Source organism: Taudactylus pleione, unplaced genomic scaffold (genome assembly GCF_031769625.1).
Source record: "Taudactylus pleione unplaced genomic scaffold, aTauple2 ptg000677l, whole genome shotgun sequence".
In the NCBI taxonomy this organism is placed as follows: domain Eukaryota; kingdom Metazoa; phylum Chordata; class Amphibia; order Anura; family Myobatrachidae; genus Taudactylus; species Taudactylus pleione.
This window is the reverse complement of record NW_028285079.1, coordinates 140,476-165,147: the sequence shown is the minus strand read 5'-3', so window position 1 is coordinate 165,147 and position 24,672 is coordinate 140,476. Positions and strand designations below refer to the sequence as shown.

The 24,672-nt window shown below is 50.0% G+C and overlaps 1 protein-coding gene across 1 annotated transcript; it reads left to right on the top strand.

Annotated features, from left to right (window-relative positions):
* The first annotated feature begins 4,848 nt into the window (after positions 1-4,848).
* LRRC58 (leucine rich repeat containing 58) lies at positions 4,849-24,364 on the top strand. The gene is made up of 4 exons (XM_088455886.1): positions 4,849-5,649; positions 14,951-15,079; positions 22,885-23,162; positions 23,661-24,364. The coding sequence occupies exons 1-4, from the start codon at positions 5,198-5,200 to the stop codon at positions 23,855-23,857; spliced, it is 1,056 nt and encodes a 351-aa protein (XP_088312012.1). The 5' UTR covers positions 4,849-5,197; the 3' UTR covers positions 23,858-24,364.
* The last annotated feature ends 308 nt before the right edge of the window (positions 24,365-24,672 follow it).

Sequence of the window (24,672 nt, the reverse complement as noted above, 5' to 3'; positions counted from 1 at the left end):
GTCCCTATTTATCCCCAGCATCTCCTGGCCTCCCCTATCTCTTCCCTGGCCCTTCCCCATGAGGCCATGGCCCTCTCTCAGGTGCACTATATTATGTCCCTATTTATCCCCAGCATCTCCTGGCCTCCCCTATCTCTTCCCTGGCCCTTCCCCATGAGGCCATGGCCCTCTCTCAGGTGCACTATATTATGTCCTTATTTATCCCCAGCATCTCCTGGCCTCCCCTATCTCTTCCCTGGCCCTTACCCATGAGGCCATGGCCCTCTCTCAGGTGCACTATATTATGTCCCTATTTATCCCCAGCATCTCCTGGCCTCCCCTATCTCTTCCCTGGCCCTCTCTCAGATGCACTATATTATGTCCTTATTTATCCCCAGCATCTCCTGGCCTCCCCTATCTCTTCCCTGGCCCTTACCCATGAGGCCATGGCCCTCTCTCATGTGCACTATATTATATCCCTATTTATCCCCAGCATCTCCTGGCCTCTCCTATCTCTTCCCTGGCCCTTCCCCATGAGGTCATGGCCCTCTCTCAGGTGCACTATATTATGTCCCTATTTATCCCCAGCATCTCCTGGCCTCCCCTATCTCTTCCCTGGCCCTTCCCCATGAGGCCATGGCCCTCTCTCAGGTGCACTATATTATGTCCCTATTTATCCTCAGCATCTCCTGGCCTCCCCTATCTCTTCCCTGGCCCTTCCCCATGAGGTCATGGCCCTCTCTCATGTGCGCTATATTATGTCCCTATTTATCCCCAGCATCTCCTGGCCTCCCCTATCTCTTCCCTGGCCTTTCCCCATGAGGCCATGGCCCTCTCTCAGGTGCGCTATATTATGTCCCTATTTATCCCCAGCATCTCCTGGCCTCCCTTATCTCTTCCCTGGCCCTTCCCCATGAGGCCATGGCCCTCTCTCAGGTGCACTATATTATGTCCCTATTTATCCCCAGCATCTCCTGGCCTCCCCTATCTCTTCCCTGGCCCTTCCCCATGAGGCCATGGCCCTCTCTCAGGTGCACTATATTATGTCCCTATTTATCCCCAGCATCTCCTGGCCTCCCCTATCTCTTCCCTGGCCCTTCCCCATGAGGTCATGGCCCTCTCTCATGTGCGCTATATTATGTCCCTATTTATCCCCAGCATCTCCTGGCCTCCCCTATGTCTTCCCTGGCCCTTCCCCATGAGGCCATGGCCCTCTCTCAGGTGCGCTATATTATGTCCCTATTTATCCCCAGCATCTCCTGGCCTCCCCTATCTCTTCCCTGGCCCTTCCCCATGAGGCCATGGCCCTCTCTCAGGTGCGCTATATTATGTCCCTAGTTATCCTCAGCATCTCCTGGCCTCCCTTATCTCTTCCCTGGTCCTTCCCCATGAGGCCATGGCCCTCTCTCAGGTGCGCTATATTATGTCCCTATTTATCCCCAGCATCTCCTGGCCTCCCCTATCTCTTCCCCATGAGGCCATGGCCCTCTCTCAGGTGCACTATATTATGTCCCTATTTATCCCCAGCGTCTCCTGGCCTCTCCTATCTCTTCCCTGGCCCTTCCCCATGAGGCCATGGCCCTCTCTCAGGTGCGCTATATTATGTCCCTATTTATCCCCAGCATCTCCTGGCCTTCCCTATCTCTTCCCTGGCCCTTCCCCATGAGGCCATGGCCCTCTCTCAGGTGCACTATATTATGTCCCTATTTATCCCCAGCATCTCCTGCCCTCCCCTATTTCTTCCCTGGCCCTTCCCCATGAGGCCATGGCCCTCTCTCAGGTGCACTATATTATGTCCCTATTTATCCCCAGCATCTCCTGGCCTCCCCTATCTCTTCCCTGGCCCTTCCCCATGAGGCCATGGCCCTCTCTCAGGTGCACTATATTATGTCCCTATTTATCCCCAGCATCTCCTGGCCTCCCCTATCTCTTCCCTGGCCCTTCCCCATGAGGCAATTCCCCTTTTTTGGGTGCATTATGTCCCTTTGAAAAATGAGGGGGGGGGCGCCAATGCTCTTTCTGGCACAGGGCACCAAAAAGTCTAGTTACGGCTCTGCGACCCATCATACCAAGGCAGGAAGCTTAAAGCGAATGAGATGGGGATTTACCCAGGAGAACGCTCAGACAAAAATAAAAAATAAAACACTGAAGAACACACCAAAAAAATCACTTTCATTTTGGGGCAAAAAAAAAAAGTTGGGAGACAAAGTTAAAAACTAGCGAAGTATACTCCAGGGGGGTCCCCAAGTACGCCCCAGGTGTTTTTCATTGCATGTGCTTGCAGCAGGGGGATTTTTCATCGATTTTTTAAGCTTAACTTTAGCAAATTTTAAATATGCTGACCCCCATTTTCAAGGATCCCAAATTTGCTGGGATAAGTTATTTTCTGCAAAAACAACTCCTGAATACTATTCTGCATCACGTATAGAAAAACGCTATTTAGCAGCTATTGAGCCCGTTTAAAAACACCAAATACCTTCAGCAAGCTAAATCGGGGGGTACCATAGGGAACCCCCATGTCAGAGCATCTTTTGGGGGTGTCAGGCTGATTTCCCCAAATCTGACAGTACTTTCCGCTTGTTTCAGTTTCGCCGGGTCCCGTTTTCGACTACTTTCAAATTGAATATGGGGATAAGCGGGCACGCGCGTGATACTTTTCTGCCTCCAAAACAGGCGAAGTAGGAGGAAAGTCCGGGAGGCGAAAAAGTATCGCGGGTGCGAATCAAAATGAATACGGGCCTTGATCAGTAATTATATTATCTTCTGTTACAGGGGGCGAGGTGTGAACTGTAGACTAGACCCCCTGCAGTGAAGCATCAGGGTGCAGTTGTGACTGGTGATTGATTCACTTACGTGTATATACAGTGTCTACAGCATTTACGATATGTACTAAGCACCAGAATGGGCTTCTTATCGGGACACCCTCTGAGAGGGATTAATAGCTACCGCCGCAGCGCATTTGTCCAAGGATGCCCGGAAGTCCCTCTAGCTGAGGCGCAAAGGACAACTCTTTGTCGGGAGAGCTGTCCTATGTGATTTAAATCGCATTTCTAAGTACAGACTGTGGCTATTAACCCAGATAAGAGGCAGGATGTACCGTTGCATGGATGCGATGCTTAGTACATCCCACACATAGAAATGGCAAATATCTTACTGATTCTATAGTACAGTTATTTTGTTTTGAGGTGTTTGTTTAAATGACTCTTCTGTCTCCTGTATTCTAGAGATATTGTTTTTTGTTACATTGATTTGGCCTCTTTATTTCATAGATTTTGTGCTGATAAATATCAATTTAAAGAAATTAAAGGGAGATTGTATAAATCGTTATATGTATTTTAATAAAATAAACAAAAAAACAATAAAGTGTGTGGTTATCATTAAATTACCCCCACCCCGTACCCCCACCTCAAGTTTTTTTTTTTTTTTTTTATTGGTTTGGGCTTGTTTTTCACTTATTTTTCATTTCAGAGTTGGCAACACTAATTCTGCAGCGCTGTACAAAGAGAATCTCAGCCATTCACAGCAGTCCTGGCCCCACGGGAGCTTGCACTCTATCGTCTCTTATGCAGAGAAAAGAGTACTCCCACACCAGGTTATTAAATAATAATAACAGAGCAAGGATACCAAATATCATATTTTCCAATAGTTAGGGTATTAATTCTATTGAAATATTGTTGGTGCCACCTACTGATTCAAAGTATACAACCAGAATTCACAAAAGAAAAGAGAAAGCAAGTTAATTAGATGTAACTGTTCCACTGAATGACTCTGGATCCCTCCCACTTATGCAAATACCATGGTAATTGTGCAGTAATCTATTTGCATCTATATAAAATCAAATGTCCTAATAGACTCATCAACGCTCAACCCAAACCCCTGGACCTAGAAACACGAAAGTCAGGGAGTATATTGCTTCCATGATGTAGGTGCCCACTAAGAAGGGATTTCTGGAAATACTCCTAAGGGTGTGAAAAGGGCTGAAATCTTTCCTCACCCCTGTGCAGTGTCCTGACTGACTGTCTCATTGTGGCTGCAGCACAGATCATATTCATAAACCAACTGTCACCCCAAGTGCTACCACACACCAACTGTCACCCCAAGTGCTACCAAACATCGCTGGCAGTTGGTGTGCTTCCCCTATTTGTATAGTGAGGGAAGGGAATGTGTTACTACAGAGGTGAGGGAGGGGAATGTGTTAGTAGTACAGAGGTGAGAGAGAAAAATGTGTTACAACATCTGGTGCATATTGGGGTCATCAGGGACAGTATTTGGGGGTTAATTAGCAGCATATGAGCATCATCTGGTAGTTTACGGGGTTCAGTGGGCAGCATCTGGGGGTCATTCGGCAGCATATGGGGGTCATCTGGCAGCATATGGGGGGGGGTCATTTGGCAGCATATGAGAAGATGGAGAAAGACTCAGCAGCACCCAAAGAGTGTAAAAAGTCAACTGGCCTCTTGGGGAGACACGTTACGCGTGTTTTTTTTTTTCACACAGTTTACCTTTGGGGGACTGTCTGAAGGCTGCACGTGGGTTCCCGCAATGTTGTACCCCAAAACCCCATTTCTGCACTTTTTTCTGCCTGCTAATCATAGACGAAACTTTTTCGCCTATTACATTGCATTGACTTTCTGCCTAGGGGAGATTTATTACATGGGGGAGATTTATTATGTGCGCTCTATATAAATCACTGGGACCAGGCCAGATCATGTGACTGGGGAAAGTGCTGAGTAACAACTGCTGTGTCATCATCCGCTACATTGTATCAGTCCCATTGCCCCGCCTCCTCCGTGATGTCACAGTCAGCACCGCCCCCTCCTCCTGCATACTGAGTTCAGACTGCCCCAGCCACAAGCATAACCTCCTGACTCGCACAGGTTCCGGGGCGGCGGTGGAGCCCTGCAGCCGGCGTTCTGCTCACAGCCTGCAGGCGGCCGGCGGGGACACAGTCGGGTATACAGGTTCCGGGCCGCACTCCGTCTCCTCGGTGCTGGCACTTGCATAAGATTCCGGGAGAGATTACAGCAGCACGGTCAGTCCTGGGAGAGAGGCCGCTGGCAGGACGCGGCTTGTGGGGTCCGTTCCTGCCCGAAGTACACAGACAGAGGGGGCTTCACCGCTCAAGGCCTGGCAGGGGAGAGGGAACTAATTTAGAAAGTTTTGCCCCTTGTCCTATAGAACTGTCCCAGAGCCCCCATTATTTGCCCTGTCAGCAGCCATGGAGGCCCCAGAACCCCCTGAGGGGGACCATGTCCTGCACCTGGCGAGGCTGGGGCTAGAGAACCTCAACCTGGAGCAGATGACTGAAGAGAGGAGGAAGGAGGTGCAGCAACTGCTACTGCCCCACAACCGCTTGGTCTTCCTGCCCCCCACTGTGGCCACCTTCTCCCACCTCCACCTCCTGGATATCAGCAACAACAGCATGGCCTACATAGGGGAGGAGATCCTGGGCCTCTCCAACCTGAAGACCCTGCTGGCCAAGAACAACCGCCTGGATGAGTTCTCCCTGCCCAAGGATATAAGCATCCTGAAGCTGGAGGTTCTGAACCTCAGTGGGAACCAGTTTGAGGAGATCCCCAGTCAGCTACTCCAGATACAGACCCTCAAGACCGTCTCACTGGGGGGCAACCGCCTGAAGAGCATCCCAGCTGAGATAGAGAACTTGCTCAGGTACTGTGGTGAGGAGCATCTATCTAGGTGCTGGGAGGCATGTACCTGGCGCTGGCATGGCGGGAGGGGACACATACCGGGTGCTGAAAATGTGGGGGGGGACATATACCTGGTGTTGATGTGGTGGGGGGGGGGACACGCAGCTGGTGCTGATGTGTCGGGTGGACACCTACCTGGTGGTGGTGGGGACACGTACCTGGTGGGGGGGACACGACATGTACATGATGCTGAGATAGTGGGGGGGACATGTAACTGTTGGGGGATGTATTGCTGGTGTGGTGGGGGGGACACGTACCTGGTGGTTGGGGGACATTTACTTGGTGCTGGGGTGGTTGTGGGACAAGTACTCGATGGTGTGATGGGTGGACAAGTACTCGATGGTGTGATGGGTGGACAAGTACTTGGTGGTGGGTGGGACAGGTACTTGGTGCTGGGTTGGTGGCGGGGGGACAGGTGCTGGGATGGAGGGGGGACAAGTTCTTGGCGCTGGTGTGGTTGGGGGGACATGTACCTAGTGCTGGGTGGTGGAGGGACATGTACCTAGTGCTGGGGTGGTGGGGGGGACAGGTACCTGGTGGTGGGTGGACGTTCCTAGTGCTGGGTGGCGGGTGGACATGTACCTGGTGGTGGGGGGGACAGGTACCTGGTGGTGGGGGGGACAGGTATCTGGTGGTGGGTGGACATGTACCTAGTGGCGGGAGGACACGTACTTGGTGCTGGGGTGGTGGTGGGACCTGTACCTAGTGCTGGGGTGGCAAGGGGATACGTACCTGGTGGTGGGAGGACAAGTACTTGGTGCTGGGGTGGTGGGGGGACAGGTACTTAGTGCTGGGGTGGCAGGGGAATACGTACCTGGTGGTGGGAGGACAAGTACTTGGTGTTGTGGTGGGGGACCCATACTTGGTGCTGGGGTGGCGGTGGGACATGTGCCTGGTGCTGGCATGGTGGGGGGACAACTAGTTGGTGATGGTGTAGGGACATGTACCTGGTGGGGGGGACAAGTACTTGGTGCTGGCGTGGTGGTGGGGGACAAGTACCTGGTGGTGGGTGGACGTTCATAGTGCTGGGTGGTGGGGGGGACAGGTACCTGGCGGTGGGTGAACGTTCTTAGTGCTGGGTGGCGGGGGGACATGTACCTATTGCTGGGGTGGTGGGGGGGACAGGTGCCTGGTGGTGGGTGGATGTTCCTTGTGCTGGGTGGCGGGTGGACATGTATCTGGTGGTGGGTGGACGTTCCTAGTGCTGGGTGGCGGGGGGACATGTACCTAGTGGTGGGGGGGACAGGTACCTGGTGGTGGGGTGGCGGGAGGACACGTACTTGGTGATGGGGGGACACGTACTTGATGCTGGGGTGGTGGTGGGACCTGTACCTGGTGTGGTGGCGGGAGGACAAGAACTTGGTGGTGGGGGGACAGGTACTTAGTTCTGGGGTGGCAGGGGAATATGTACCTGGTGGTGGGAGGACAAGTACTTGGTGTTGTTGTGGGGGACCCATACTTGGTGCTGGGGTGGCAGTGGGACATGTGCCTGGTGCTGGCATGGTGGGGGGACAAGTAGTTGGTGATGGTGTAGGGACATGTACCTGGTGGTGGGAGGACAAGTACTTGGTGCTGGTGTGGTGGGGGGGACAAGTACTTAGTGCTGGGGACAAATACTTAGTGCTGAGGTGGGGGGGGCAAGTACTTGGTGCTGGGAGGAGGAGAAGTACTTGGTGCTGGTGTGGCGGAGGACACAAGTGCTGGTATGGCTGGGGGACATGTACCTGGTGGTTGGGGGACAAGTACTTGGTGCTGGCGTGGCGGGGGACACACACAAGTGCCGGTATAGATGGGGGACATGTACCTGGTGATGGTGGAGAAGTACTTGGTGATGGTATGGCTGGGGGACATGTACCTGGTGGGGGACAAGTACTTGGTGCTGGTATGGCTGGGGGACATGTACCTGGTGGTGGAGGAGAAGTACTTGGTGCTGGTATGGCTGGGGGACATGTACCTGGTGGTTGGGGGACAAGTACTTGGTGCTGGCATGGCGGGGGGGGGGCACAAGTGCTGGTACGGCTGGAGGACATGTACCTGGTGGTTGGGGGACAAGTACTTGGTGCTGGCGTGGCGGGGGGGACACAAGTGCTGGTATAGCTGGGGGACATGTACCTGGTGATGGTGGAGAAGTACTTGGTGCTGGTATGGCTGGGGGACATGTACCTGGTGGTGGAGGAGAAGTACTTGGTGCTGGCGTGGTGGGGGGGACACAAGTACTTGGTGCTGGTATGGCTTGGGGACATGTACCTGGTGGTGGTGGAGAAGTACTTGGTGCTGGTACGGCTGGGGGACATGAACCTGGTGGTGGAGGAGAAGTACTTGGTGCTGGCGTGGCTGGGGGACATGTACCTGGTGGTGGGAGGAGAAGTACTTGGTGCTGGCGTGGTGGGGGGGGACACAAGTACTTGGTGCTGGTATGGCTGGGGGACATGTACCTGGTGGTGGTGGAGAAGTACTTGGTGCTGGTACGGCTGGGGAACATGAACCTGGTGGTGGTGGAGAAGTACTTGGTGCTGGTACGGCTGGGGGACATGAACCTGGTGGTGGAGGAGAAGTACTTGGTGCTGGCGTGGTGGGGGGGACACAAGTACTTGGTGCTGGTATGGCTGGGGGACATGTACCTGGTGGTTGGGGGGACAAGTACTTGGTGCTGGTATGGCTGGGGGGCAAGTACTTGGTGCTGGTATGGCTGGGGGACATGTACCTGGTGGTTGGGGGGACAAGTACTTGGTGCTGGTATGGCTGGGGGACATGTACCTGGTGGTTGGGGTGGCTGTGTGAGACCCCTGTGCTGGGAGAGATTGTTACTCCCTGGTTGACATTGCATCAGGTGTAACAGGAGATTATGCTGAATGCTACATGTGTTGCAATCTATTTACTTTGGTAGTTTGATCAGTCTGTCAGTTCTTGTCACATTACTTGTAGATAGTAAAAGTTTCCGTGTCATCGCTGTATAAAAAGTTCAGGGCTGAATACAGCTCTTCCCAAATTGGAAAGGTCCTACATTATACAGACACCGAGGTTAACCTGAAGTGACTCCTTTATTTGAATTATTTAATGATTTAGGACTTTAAGCTTAATGATCATTCCACATGTTGTGTAAACCATTATATCCTTACTTATCAAGAGCTAATACAAAGCACTAAAATTCTTAATTATTAACTTATGTAGCGCATACAGGACTTGATTCCGACCCGGTCGCTAAGAAGCGGTTGCTCGTAGCAGGCCGATTTTTGCATTCTGCGCATTCATCGCAGTGCGAGAGATAGGGAAGCGTTCGTTCGCTGCGTATAGACAGCCCAGCAGAGTGAGTGTCAGGAGAAACAGTTTGTGGGTGGGGGCAGGCCAGTAGAAACGGGGGAGCGGAGTTGCGAACGCAGGCGTGTCTGAGCGTCTTAACGCCGTTTCAGAGGCGTGTATAATTAACAGGCAGCGTCATAGTACACGTCACCTGGTTGTATTTCACACTGAAGTGATTGCTGTGCTTGCGGCAGGATATAGTCAACCTCAAGCGATGCATTCGCTTCCGAGGATACCCGATGTACCGATGGTTGCATACACTTCCTGGAGATGACGTGCGCAAGTGGGCGTCTTTAGACAGGCTGGTGGGCGTCAACACAAAGCGATCGCACGCCAGGACATAATAGGCGTTCTTATGCCTTGCCGTGCGATCGCCTGCCTTGCCGTCACTTAGCCAAATTTGCATACGCTGGATGCGAGCGTACGCATCTAGCTAGCGGCTCTGAATCAAACCCACAGTCCGCAGCGCTGTACAGACAATATTTCAGTCACTCACATCAGTCCCTGCCCCAGGGGAGCTTACAATCTATAATTCCCTATCATATGTACACACATACAGTAACCTTCCAGTGTGTTTTAGGATTGTGCGAGGAAATCTGCACAAACACAAGGAGAACATACAAACTCCACACAGATAATGCCTTGGCCAGGAATTTAACTCTTAATCTCAGAGCTATGAAACAGTAATGTTAACCACTACTCCAACTGTGGTGGTTAGCGTTACTAAACAAATGAATAAACGTTTAATATGGACGTATCCTCAGAAGTGTCCAGCATTGTCAGGGGGCTATTATACAGGTCCCCTTTCTGTGACTGAATGCACAGGTGGTGGAGAAAATGTAAACCCCATTATGAGTGGCTTAGTAGGGCCGCCACGTGCCGGTAACGTGGCCTGTGTGCTTCGTCGCATTCAGTCTACTAACGTCCAGGACTGTGCTGGAGGGGGGCAGTGCCATTTCCACAGAGTCACCTGACGCCTAGTTTGTGGTGGGCAATTACTTCTCGGGCATTGTTATTGAATACCCCATAAATGGCCCCAGCATATGGATGACATCCGTGTGATGCTGATTAAACCTTTGGGCGATGACACGTGATCTCTGGATGGCACATTACATCCTGGAAGACCCCCCCCCCCCCTCCTGTCGAGAGAGTGACATAAGATGATTCCTCTGTACCATCAAGAAGGGACTAGCATTGACTTTATGTTCGAACAGAACAACGGCACCCAAACCATGCCAGCGTTACGGAACCACCAGGCACCTCACTGCTGGAAACGAATGCTCAGGGCTGTAGGGTTCTGTAGGTTGGTACCACACGTGGCTCTTATGACCACGTCGGCTGCCACCACTGCTCAGTGCTCTGCTGTTTGTGCTTCTTGCACCACTGAGCTGAGACACGTGCCCGGTGGGGAGGCAATCGGGAAGCTGACTGCCTAAATACCGGCAGCCGGCTTCCCGACTGTCTTATCCCGGCATGGGTGAAATGCCGGGCGTCTAGATGTAGACGCCCGCATTTCCCCGGCGCCCGGCATCCCGATCGTAGCGATGCCGGGCACCGCGAGCGTACAGCCGTGGGGGGGGGGAGGGTTAGGTTTAGGGCTTCCAGGGGGGACTTAGGGCTAGGCACCTGCCCGGGAGGGTTAGGCTAGGGGGAGGGAGGGTTAGGCTAGGGGGAGGGAGGGTTAGGCACCCCTGGGGGGGACTTAGGTTTAGGCAGCGGGGAGGGGGGTGGTTAGGGTTAGGCACTTGGGGGGGAAGTTAGGGTTAGGTACCCCTAAGGAGGGTTAGGGGGGTTAGGTTAGGTTAGTCTATACTTACCTATCCACGATCGGGATTTCCAGCGCTGTCGGGCTTCCGCTGCGTCGCACTCTGCTCCTGTCGGGCTGCCGCTGACGGGAATTGAACCGGCGGTATTTCATACCAATTGGGCCCAATTCCGCCCAGTGTGATGAGCAGATTTTGTATTGGACCAGACTGATATCCTGCCCTGTCACTTTGTCGGGCCAGTTTTTGCTGCTTGCGCCACATGTCAAATTTTGCGGATGTCTGAAAGCGTTCCAACGGCTTCCACGCATTCACTCGCAGGAGTCCGATTCTAATCGCATCCTGTGGAGGTGCCACCAGAATCGGCCTACCGTAAGCGGCAGCACAATAACCTCAAATGTCCTTTCTGTGGAGCGCCAAGTTTTTATATGACGCTGACCCATTAATGAAGGGAAAACAAACCATTTTGGAGTGGAGATTCGGTAGCGCTCGCTTGCTGGTTTTTACCATTTTTCCTTCTTTGGAAGCTCCAATGCCACGCTTCTAATGAGCACATCAAGTGTCCCGTGCATCGGAGGCCTCATGTATGCAACGTCATTCGGGAATTGTTTTTATGGAGCACTTTGGACACTTTCTTCCAAATTGCTGCTGTCAGCGTTTCAAATACCTCTCCCGCGACTAAAGTGCTCTATTACCTCCTCCTTACTCCTAGAAATGAATTATCGGACTTTAGACACATAGTGAATAGCTCCCGTGGGGCCATCACCGTGAATCCGCCACAATGGTCCCTTGTGTGTTCCCTGCACCGTATAACGAGGGAGGAATGCAGGGTGCGCTGTGTGACCCAGGCCTGCTAAATGCCTGGATAAATCGGGGTTTACTAGGACCTTGGGGTGTCCGGTGTGGGGTGGGCTCTGGAATCTCTTCTAAATTCCATGGCGTTTCTCCCAGAGCCGGCCGGCCTCGGGCTGGGAGCGGTTGTGAGGGATGGAAGTCTGGGTCATTAATTCCATCTATGTCCGGTGTCCCAGGGAGTGAGGATCAATATGGACAATGCCCCATCGGCCCCTGGCCTCCGACTTCCCCGCCAGCGATCACAAAGCAACGTGGGATGTTTATCAAAGCTGGGCGACTCTTTAGGATGGGCAGATGGTTGTGTGGAAGCTTTGCGGGAGACTCTGACATATAAGTGCCAGTGATAACATTTACTTATATCCACATGAATGTTATCATGTGTTGCCAGAACCGGAGATGTTTGAATTTGTGAAGCGGCTGCATGCAGGGAATCGCTCCCTACACTGTGTGTAATGTCTGCCCATCCCATACTACATACATAATTATTAATGTTATTACGCTCTGTTATCTGATAGAAGATAACTTGGGTTTTAGGTTTAATTCTCCACTTAGGAGATACCCATTGCAATGACATTCATACTTGGCTGGTTCTGAGTTGGTAGTTAAGCCAGTAAAGGGTCCCATACATCAGGGGCCTTTCACTAATTCATCGTTCGGAAATGCCAGTCTGGGACCATTGGTGATCGCCGATCCTTCGAGGAATCTGTGAAATACTTTGTGTTGAAAATCTCTGATTTGCTGAAAACGATCATATTTTGATTGTGATCAGTGAAATCCGATTTCTCCTGTGCCCTGACCCTGCTGTCTGGGGGATCAGGGAATTGGGCCAATATATCGCTGATGTGTGGGGGCCCCTAACCTGCAGTGCAAAAATAAAGCTGCCCAGCATTAGTGGGCTACGTGCAGAAGCAGATGGCATTTACACTGTATGGAAACATAATATATGTATTTGTCCCCTTGCATTGGTGCGTGGTATGTCCAGGTGCAGAATCCACATGAATGGCAGGACACAAGGGTTCCCAGCAGAACGTTGCCCACAGCATCACACTGCCCCCGCCAGCTGCCTTCTTCCTATAGTGCATCCTGGTGCCATCTCTTCCCCAGGTAAATGACGCACCTGGCCGTCCACAGAGAAAACGTGATCCACAGACCAGGTCTCATTCCATTGCACCATGGTCCAGTACTACCCATGTGCCCATTTTAGGTGCTTTCGGCAGTGGGCGGGGGTCAGCATGGGCACTCTGACTGGTCTGCGGTTACGTAGCCACACCCACAGCAAGCTGCGATGCTCTGTGTGCACTCTGACACCTTTCTGTCATAGCCAGCATTAACGTTACATCGATTTGTGCTACTTCTGTTGGATCAGACCAGACGGGCGAGCCTTCCCCTATCACACGCACCAATGAGCCTTGCGCGCCCATGATTATGCGACTGCTCCACCGGTTCTCAGTCCTTGGATCACGTTTGGTGGGTACTAACCACTGCATACCGAGAACACCACACAAGACCGGCCGGTTTGGAGATGCCCCGACACAGTCATCACAATTTGGCCTTTGTCAGAGTCTCTCAGATCCTTACACTCACCCATATTACCTGCTTCCAACATCAACTTCAAGAACTGAGTGATCGCTGGCTGCCTAATATATCCCAGCCCTTGTCAGGTGCCACGGTAACGGGATAATCAGTGCTATTCACTTCACCGGTCAGTGGTTTTAATGTTCTATCTGATCTGTATGTATATACACAGTCCTTGCGGGGTTAATGTGTGCAGCGCTGGAGGCCCCTCCCCAGTGCTGTGCTCACTGTAGGTTCATCGGGTCCAAAGTGAAGTGTGTATAAAGTTCACTGAGCCCTTTAGGGGCCTTTTCTCAGTACAGGATCTTTTCCCAGAGTGTAAGAGATTCCTAGAAACGAAGTTCCAGGAAGTATCCGGCGCCTGCACATGTCTGTATACTGTAACGGCGCCTGCACATGTCTGTATACTGTAACGGCGCCTGCACATGTCTGTATACTGTAACGGCGCCTGCACATGTCTGTATACTGTAACGGCGCCTGCACATGTCTGTATACTGTAACGCGTTCCCGGGCACTTCCTATCGCCCAGCTGGTTCTATAACACTCGCTGGATACACTCAGTAACCTATACAAATATCATAGATTGTATCTTTATTCTGCCTCATTAAACACGGATTTCCATCTACATAAAATCTAGCATTCTATAATCGTATTCCAGTCTCAGCGATGGGGGTACTCTCATTTGACACATTATTATACAGTTTTATTCTAGATATAGTCACAATTTTATTATTTTACTTTGTTTTTCATTGTTCTCACCCCCTCCCCTGTGTAATGAGCATGTCAGTAGGAGAGATGATCAAGGCTGGGAAATGTCACATTATGTAAAGGGTCTATTAATAAAAGCTCTGCCAGCAGGGGGCAGTCAGTGTCGTCATCTAGTGAGGGGTAAATGGTACCCCTCCCCCTGATGGACAGTCTTTGACCAAATGCTGTGAATATAGTCTATATGGTAACTGGATCCTATTTAGGATATACTCAGGGCTGTCTGTACAGTAACCCATGATAATGGTGGCTACTCCCAGGCAATAGATGGACCATAGAACAGGAGCTGGGTCTCCAACACTCCGGGCTGCTTTGGCTCCTGTTAGTGTGGTCAGCTGGTGGGGTGTAATGAGGACATGACAATCCATTGTGACAACTTCAGCAAATTTATTTACATGTTAAAACTGACCTATCACAGCTCCAACACAAACTAGAAGAATGAGAGCGCCCCCAGGTGGCCATTACAGGCAGGGCCGTAAGGAGGGCAGTGCGACTGATACCGTTGCACAGAGAGGGATCCCCTCGGCCATACTCGCCTGGCGCCACAACCTGCTGCCTGCTCCGTTTTCCCGCACTGTTTGGGGAGAGACGCTATGATATCATCCACTGTGCAATGAGATCTGTACAGCTGCTCGGACCAGTCCAAGCAGTAGCCTTGTTACCCGGTGCAGTGGTTCCTGCCGGCCTAACCTCCCCCTGGGGCACTGAGGTATGAGGCGATGGGCACCGCTCAGGTGGCAGGTGCGGTATAGGGCGTACAGCTGCCCTGCTTCTGGGCTGAGGCTAGGAACTGGCCAATAACGCCAGCACCAGGTGCTATGTATGAATGTCATTTCCTGCAGCCTAACTGGGTTTTATGTGGTTGTTGCGGGCACCATTGAAGGAAGCCCCAGATCATTCTTTATACATCTGGCATTAATCTACTGCACCTGTCTGTATAGGTATAACATGACCTCTGCACATAGCCAGTGTGACAGTGTAAGTAATCCCCTTCTTCTATCCCAGCCTGGAGTATCTGTACCTGGGCGGAAACTTCATCTCCTACATCCCAGCGGAACTGGCCAACCTGCCGTATCTAAGCTGCCTGGTGCTGTGTGATAACCGCATTGTGAGCGTCCCCCCGCAGCTGGCACAGTGAGTCCCTGTCTTTATTATGCTGTATGTAATGTGTGAGATATATATATATATATATATATATATATATATATATATATATATATATATATATATAAAATAAGTACTGGACACATCAACATGTTTCTCAGTAAATATGTTGATGTATTAAATACTTATTCTACCTGCTGTGTTTGTGTGTAAATGTATCTTTCTCTCCCTCCTCAGTCTCACACGCAGCTATCTATGTGGTGTGTGTGACCTGATGACATCTCGCGCGTATTGTCTCAAAATAATAAACTTTATTCACTCATTGTACCAGGCAGTCACCGGCAAGTGCCAGCGGCTGCCCGGCCCTGGACATCTACCCTGGGTAGGAGCCAGGGGCATTCCCAGGACTCTAGTCCTGAAAGTCCTGTCCTGATTCTACCCCCTGGTCATGGGTGGCACCGTGGCCGGGGCCCCCCCCTCAGCCAGCTCCTGTGGCGAGTCATCCTGGCCTAGGGGTAGATACGCCCCTGCTGCCACCACTCAGCCAGCATAGAGCCACCCACTACTGCTATATCACATCTGTAATACCTCACTGTCCTGTGTATACATCTGTAACATCAGTCACAGCTCAGCCAGCATAGAGACACCCACTACTGCTATCTCACATCTGTAATACCTCACAGTCCTGTGTATACATCTGTAACATCAGTCACAGCTCAGCCAGCATAGAGACACCCACTACTGCTATCTCACATCTGTAATACCTCACAGTCCTGTGTATACATCTGTAACATCAGCCACAGCACAGCCAGCATAGAGACAACCACTACTGCTATCTCACATCTGTATTACCTCACAGTCCTGTGTATACATCTGTAACATCAGCCACAGCTCAGCCAGCATAGAGACACCCACTACTGCTATCTCACATCTGTAATACCTCAGTCCTGTGTATACATCTGTAACATCAGCCACAGCTCAGCCAGCTTAGACACCCACTACTGCTATCTCACATCTGTAATACCTCAGTCCTGTGTATACATCTGTAACATCAGCCACAGCACAGCCAGCATAGAGACACCCACTACTGCTATCTCACATCTGTAATACCTCACAGTCCTGTGTATACATCTGTAACATCAGCCACAGCTCAGCCAGCATAGAGACACCCACTACTGCTATCTCACATCTGTAATACCTCACAGTCCTGTGTATACATCTGTAACATCAGCCACAGCTCAGCCAGCATAGAGACACCCACTACTGCTATCTCACATCTGTAATACCTCACAGTCCTGTGTATACATCTGTAACATCAGCCACAGCACAGCCAGCATAGAGACACCCACTACTGCTATCTCACATCTGTAATACCTCACAGTCCTGTGTATACATCTGTAACATCAGCCACAGCTCAGCCAGCATAGAGACACCCACTACTGCTATCTCACATCTGTAATACCTCACAGTCCTGTGTATACATCTGTAACATCAGCCACAGCACAGTCAGCATAGAGACACCCACTACTGCTATCTCACATCTGTAATACCTCAGTCCTGTGTATACATCTGTAACATCAGCCACAGCACAGCCAGCATAGAGACACCCACTACTGCTATCTCACATCTGTAATACCTCACAGTCCTGTGTATACATCTGTAACATCAGACACAGCACAGCCAGCATAGAGACACCCACTACTGCTATCTCACATCTGTAATACCTCACAGTCCTGTGTATACATCTGTAACATCAGCCACAGCACAGCCAGCATAGAGACACCCACTACTGCTATCTCACATCTGTAATACCTCACAGTCCTGTGTATACATCTGTAACATCAGCCACAGCACAGCCAGCATAGAGACACCCACTACTGCTATCTCACATCTGTAATACCTCACAGTCCTGTGTATACATCTGTAACATCAGCCACAGCTCAGCCAGCATAGAGACACCCACTACTGCTATCTCACATCTGTAATACCTCACAGTCCTGTGTATACATCTGTAACATCAGACACAGCTCAGCCAGCATAGAGATACCCACTACTGCTATCTCACATCTGTAATACCTCACAGTCCTGTGTATACATCTGTAACATCAGCCACAGCACAGCCAGCATAGAGACACCCACTACTGCTATCTCACATCTGTAATACCTCAGTCCTGTGTATACATCTGTAACATCAGCCACAGCTCAGCCAGCATAGACACCCACTACTGCTATCTCACATCTGTAATATCTCACAGTCCTGTGTATACATCTGTAACATCAGCTACAGCTCAGCCAGCATAGACACCCACTACTGCTATCTCACATCTGTAATACCTCACAGTCCTGTGTATACATCTGTAACATCAGCCACAGCACAGCCAGCATAGAGACACCCTCTACTGCTATCTCACATCTGTAATACCTCACAGTCCTGTGTATACATCTGTAACATCAGCCACAGCACAGCCAGCATAGACACCCACTACTGCTATCTCACATCTGTAATACCTCACAGTCCTGTGTATACATCTGTAACATCAGCCACAGCTCAGCCAGCATAGAGACACCCACTACTGCTATCTCACATATGTAATACCTCACAGTCCTGTGTATACATCAGTAACATCAGCCACAGCTCAGCCAGCATAGAGACACCCACTACTGCTATCTCACATCTGTAATACCTCACATTACCGTGTATACATCAGTAACATCAGCCACAGCTCAGCCAGCATAGAGACGCCCACTACTGCTATCTCACATCTGTAATATCTCACAGTCCTGTGTATACATCTGTGACATCAGCCACAGCTCAGCCAGCATAGAGACGCCCACTACTGCTATCTCACATCTGTAATACCTCGCAGTCCTGTGTATACATCTGTAACATCAGCCACAGCTCAGCCAGCATAGAGACTCCCACTACTGCTATCTCACATCTGTAATACCTCACAGTCCTGTGTATACATCTGTAACATCAGCCACAGCACAGCCAGCATAGAGACACCCACTACTGCTATCTCACATCTGTAATACCTCACAGTCCTGTGTATACATCTGTAACATCAGACACAGCTCAGCCAGCATAGAGATACCCACTACTGCTATCTCACATCTGTAATACCTCACAGTCCTGTGTATACATCTGTAACATCAGCCACAGCACAGCCAGCATAGAGACACCCACTACTGCTATCTCACATCTGTAATACCTCACAGTCCTGTGTATACATCTGTAACATCAGACACAGCTCAGCCAGCATAGAGATACCCACTACTGCTATCTCACATCTGTAATACCTCACAGTCCTGTGTATACATCTGTAACATCAGCCACAGCACAGCCAGCATAGAGACACCCACTACTGCTATCTCACATCTGTAATACCTCACAGTCCTGTGTATACATCTGTAACATCAGACACAGCACAGCCAGCATAGAGACACCCACTACTGCTATCTCACATCTGTAATACCTCACAGTCCTGTGTATACATCTGTAACATCAGCCACAGCACAGCCAGCATAGAGACACCCACTACTGCTATCTCACATCTGTAATACCTCACAGTCCTGTGTATACATCTGTAACATCAGCCACAGCACAGCCAGCATAGAGACACCCACTACTGCTATCTCACATCTGTAATACCTCACAGTCCTGTGTATACATCTGTAACATCAGCCACAGCTCAGCCAGCATAGAGACACCCACTACTGCTATCTCACATCTGTAATACCTCACAGTCCTGTGTATACATCTGTAACATCAGACACAGCTCAGCCAGCATAGAGATACCCACTACTGCTATCTCACATCTGTAATACCTCACAGTCCTGTGTATACATCTGTAACATCAGCCACAGCACAGCCAGCATAGAGACACCCACTACTGCTATCTCACATCTGTAATACCTCAGTCCTGTGTATACATCTGTAACATCAGCCACAGCTCAGCCAGCATAGACACCCACTACTGCTATCTCACATCTGTAATATCTCACAGTCCTGTGTATACATCTGTAACATCAGCCACAGCACAGCCAGCATAGAGACGCCCACTACTGCTATCTCACATCTGTAATACCTCACAGTCCTGTGTATACATCTGTAACATCAGCCACAGCACAGCCAGCATAGAGACGCCCACTACTGCTATCTCACATATGTAATACCTCACAGTCCTGTGTATACATTTATAACATCAGCCACAGCACAGCCAGCATAGAGACACCCACTACTGCTATCTCACATCTGTAATACCTCACAGTCCTGTGTATACATCTGTAACATCAGCCACAGCACAGCCAGCATAGACACCCACTACTGCTATCTCACATCTGTAATACCTCACAGTCCTGTGTATACATCTGTAACATCAGCCACAGCTCAGCCAGCATAGAGACACCCACTACTGCTATCTCACATATGTAATACCTCACAGTCCTGTGTATACATCAGTAACATCAGCCACAGCTCAGCCAGCATAGAGACACCCACTACTGCTATCTCACATCTGTAATACCTCACAGTACTGTGTATACATCAGTAACATCAGCCACAGCTCAGCCAGCATAGAGACACCCACTACTGCTATCTCACATCTGTAATACCTCACAGTCCTGTGTATACATCAGTAACATCAGCCACAGCTCAGCCAGCATAGAGACACCCACTACTGCTATCTCACATCTGTAATACCTCACAGTCCTGTGTATACATCTGTAACATCAGCCACAGCTCAGCCAGCATAGAGACACCCACTACTGCTATCTCACATCTGTAATACCTCACAGTCCTGTGTATACATCTGTAACATCAGCCACAGCTCAGCCAGCATAGAGACGCCCACTACTGCTATCTCACATCTGTAATATCTCACAGTCCTGTGTATACATCTGTAACATCAGCCACAGCTCAGCCAGCATAGACGCCCACTACTGCTATCTCACATCTGTAATACCTCAGTCCTGTGTATACATCAGTAACATCAGTCACAGCTCAGCCAGCATAGAGACACCCACTACTGCTATCTCACATCTGTAATACCTCGCAGTCCTGTGTATACATCTGTAACATCAGCCACAGCTCAGCCAGCATAGAGACTCCCACTACTGCTATCTCACATCTGTAATACCTCACAGTCCTGTGTATACATCTGTAACATCAGCCACAGCACAGCCAGCATAGAGACACCCACTACTGCTATCTCACATCTGTAATACCTCACAGTCCTGTGTATACATCTGTAACATCAGACACAGCTCAGCCAGCATAGAGATACCCACTACTGCTATCTCACATCTGTAATACCTCACAGTCCTGTGTATACATCTGTAACATCAGACACAGCTCAGCCAGCATAGAGATACCCACTACTGCTATCTCACATCTGTAATACCTCACAGTCCTGTGTATACATCTGTAACATCAGCCACAGCTCAGCCAGCATAGACACCCGCTACTGCTATCTCACATCTGTAATACCTCACAGTCCTGTGTATACATCTGTAACATCAGCCACAGCTCTGCCAGCATAGAGACACCCACTACTGCTATCTCACATCTGTAATACCACAGTCCTGTGTATACATCTGTAACATCAGCCACAGCACAGCCAGCATAGAGACACCCTCTACTGCTATCTCACATCTGTAATACCTCACAGTCCTGTGTATACATCTGTAACATCAGCCACAGCACAGCCAGCATAGACACCCACTACTGCTATCTCACATCTGTAATACCTCACAGTCCTGTGTATACATCTGTAACATCAGCCACAGCTCAGCCAGCATAGAGACGCCCACTACTGCTATCTCACATCCGTAATACCTCACAGTCCTGTGTATACATCTGTAACATCAGCCACAGCTCAGCCAGCATAGAGACGCCCACTACTGCTATCTCACATCCATAATACCTCACAGTCCTGTGTATACATCTGTAACATCAGCCACAGCTCAGCCAGCATAGAGACGCCCACTACTGCTATCTCACATCTGTAATACCTCACAGTACTGTGTATACATCAGTAACATCAGCCACAGCTCAGCCAGCATAGAGACGCCCACTACTGCTTTCTCACATCTGTAATATCTCACAGTCCTGTGTATACATCTGTAACATCAGCCACAGCACAGCCAGCATAGAGACACCCACTACTGCTATCTCACATCTGTAATACCTCACAGTCCTGTGTATACATCTGTGACATCAGCCACAGCTCAGCCAGCATAGACACCCGCTACTGCTATCTCACATCTGTAATACCTCAGTCCTGTGTATACATCAGTAACATCAGTCACAGCTCAGCCAGCATAGAGACACCCGCTACTGCTATCTCACATCTGTAATACCTCGCAGTCCTGTGTATACATCTGTAACATCAGCCACAGCCCAGCCAGCATAGAGACTCCCACTACTGCTATCTCACATCTGTAATACCTCACAGTCCTGTGTATACATCTGTAACATCAGCCACAGCACAGCCAGCATAGAGACACCCACTACTGCTATCTCACATCTGTAATACCTCACAGTCCTGTGTATACATCTATAACAGCCACAGCACAGCCAGCATAGAGACACCCACTACTGCTATCTCACATCTGTAATACCTCACAGTCCTGTGTATACATCTGTAACATCAGCCACAGCCCAGCCAGCATAGAGACTCCCACTACTGCTATCTCACATCTGTAATACCTCACAGTCCTGTGTATACATCTGTAACATCAGCCACAGCACAGCCAGCATAGAGACACCCACTACTGCTATCTCACATCTGTAATACCTCACAGTCCTGTGTATACATCAGTAACATCAGTCACAGCTCAGCCAGCATAGAGACTCACTACTGCTATCTCACATCTGTAATACCTCACAGTACTGTGTATACATCAGTAACATCAGCCACAGCTCAGCCAGCATAGAGACACCCACTACTGCTTTCTCACATCTGTAATACCTCACAGTCCTGTGTATACATCTGTAACATCAGCAACAGCTCAGCCAGCATAGAGACGCCCACTACTGCTATCTCACATCTGTAATACCTCACAGTCCTGTGTATACATCGGTAACGCACAATTGCAGCAGCTCTGACCTGTCTCTGAAAATGCAAGTGCACGCAGTGAGGACACAGGCTGCGTATGCCGTCACAGTGGCTAATCTATGCACGCCTGCGTTTCTCCGACCACTCCCCTGTCACCGCCCCGTCACCACCCACAGCCTGTCACTCGCTCTGCGATGGATTCCTGTGAGCGTGCGTGCGTGATCGTGGTGCATGCGTAGTGTGCACCATCGGCCGATCTGCGTACGCGGTTGCAATTACGATCCATGCTGATTGAGGCCCTTTGTTCTCTTTTGGTCTGTAAATCAATACAAATAATTTGCTCTAATAACCAGGCTGAAGCGCAGAAGACTCCTCTTACAGCACGCCACCCAACAGTCCAGGTTTCTAAGTGTCAGTACACTCTATGTAGGAGATATATATAATCTCTGTTGTGTCCTCTATCCAAGTGAGTGTTTGTCTGATTATATATATATATATATATATATAATGTGTGAAAATAAATATCCGTGATTATAAAAATTCTTCCAATCAGTTAACGCTCTATTTTGGGCCATTTATTGATCCAAGTCAGTGACCTTAGACCTGGGCTAGACTTGCCCAGAAATTGTGTACAGTGCAGTTTATAAAAGAGAATCGAGGCCAGTCACCATTTATAATGCCCTTTATTAGAGGTCGTGTACTGAAGGACTTGATTGCAGAAGGGTTTAAGTTCCGGCACAGTCCACTGACCACCTGTCCATCATCTTCTGGTTCTAGGGTGCACTCATTACGGTCTCTCAGCCTGCACAACAACCTCCTGAGCTACCTCCCCCGTGAGATCCTCAGCCTGGTCCACCTGCAGGAGCTCAGCCTCCGTGGTAACCCTCTGGTGGTGAGATTCGTGCGGGACTTGACCTACACCCCACCTACACTGCTGGAGCTGGCTGGACGCACCGTCAAGAGTCGGGGAATCCCGTACTGTCCCTGGGAGCTCCCTGAAAATCTACTAAGATACCTGGACCTGGCCAGCAAGTGTCCCAACCCAAAGTGCGGAGGTGAGATTGCTGCAGACCAGGCACGTCTAACTGGTGTTTCCGAGGCCCCTAGTTTATGGCGCTCGCTTCACAGTAGCCGTCCCTATGACACTGTGCTTGCCCAAAGGGGGGAGGTGCAGAATCATCCTACAATTGATGATAATGTGATTTGTTAATGTTTCTGCTTGCTTCTCGTTAAAATGGGAGAAAAAAAAAATTCTAACCTATCTACTTGTGAACTGGAGTGTTAAAGAAAAATTCGTAGCCTTAACACACTCGATCATTCTCATGCAATAAAACACAGCAGGAAGAAACAGCTGGGTTTTTTTTTTTGTTTTGTTTTTTTTGTACTTTGTTGAAACAATGTTGCACCGTGGAAAGTAGACGATTGTTACTGTTGGGCACAAGCTAATAAGTTTTAAATGTTGTCTTTCATCTACAGGCCAGGAGAGTAATGAATGACAATGCTTCCAGCCTTTAATCCCCAGTGCCTGACCTATTCTCTCCTCCCCCTCTCAGGTGTCTACTTTGACTGCTGGGTGCGTCAGATCAAGTTTGTGGATTTCTGCGGGAAGTACAGGCTGCCCCTCATGCATTACCTCTGCTCCCCTGAGTGCTCCTCGCCCTGCAGCTCCCTCTCCTCGCAGAGCGAGTCCGACTCTGAGGACGAGGCCAGTGTGGCTGCCCGTAGAATGCAGAAAGTACTTTTGGGCTGAGCGCCATGAGATGGACTTGAATCCTAAACTCGCCAGAGCGGGCTCTGTGGAAGGAATAAGGACTTCATCACCTGATACTGTGCAGGTGCAGAGACCACCAGTTCTGTACAGCCCCCTCTCCCAGCACTCTACTGCCTAACGCAGGAGATGGAGGATCGGCGCCCATGTCCTGCAGCCAGCGACTGGCCGTCCCGTGTACTGCCATGGCCGCCGTTTCCCCCGCAGGAGGATTTTACGATCTTATTAAGATAATGGACAGACGAGATCCCCTGTCAGGTGATGGAACCGACCAGTGTCCTGCATGGGACACCTAATACTGACTTATCCTCTAGTAATTCAGTTGCTTTCATGTTGGCCTCCTGTGTGAGGCTGTGCTGACCGCAGCTAGAGGCTGCCGTGTGTTATCAGACTTCTGTTGTGTTACTCCGAAGCTGGAGGAAAACACAGATCTCACTTCATTTCCTTGTAGTATTTTTGTATATAAAGAGTGTACAGGTTGTGACTTTTCATCAGTGCTTCCATGTAACCCCCTGAGACCTACAGTATGTAATCACTGTGAATAGTATGCAGTGTGTGTGTGTGTGTGTGTGGCAGGGTGACTGTGATGGGGGTGTGGAGTGTGTGTGTGTGTGTGGCAGGGTGACTGTGAAGTGGTGTGTGTGTGTGTGTGTGGCAGGGTGACTGTGATGGGGGTGTGGAGTGTGTGTGTGTGTGTGTGTGTGTGTGGCAGGGTGACTGTGAAGTGGTGTGTGTGTGTGTGTGGCAGGGTGACTGGGGTGTGTGTGAGGCAGGGTGACTGGGGTGTGTGTGTGTGT

Excerpts from the sequence above, each read along its gene's own strand:
- LRRC58 (XM_088455886.1), top strand. The coding sequence starts at position 5,198 with ATGGAGGCCCCAGAACCCCCTGAGGGGGACCATGTCCTGCACCTGGCG. Across the intron at positions 15,080-22,884 it reads GTCCCCCCGCAGCTGGCACA|GGTGCACTCATTACGGTCTC; the intron begins GTGAGTCCCTGT and ends TTCTGGTTCTAG. Across the intron at positions 23,163-23,660 it reads TCCCAACCCAAAGTGCGGAG|GTGTCTACTTTGACTGCTGG; the intron begins GTGAGATTGCTG and ends TCCCCCTCTCAG.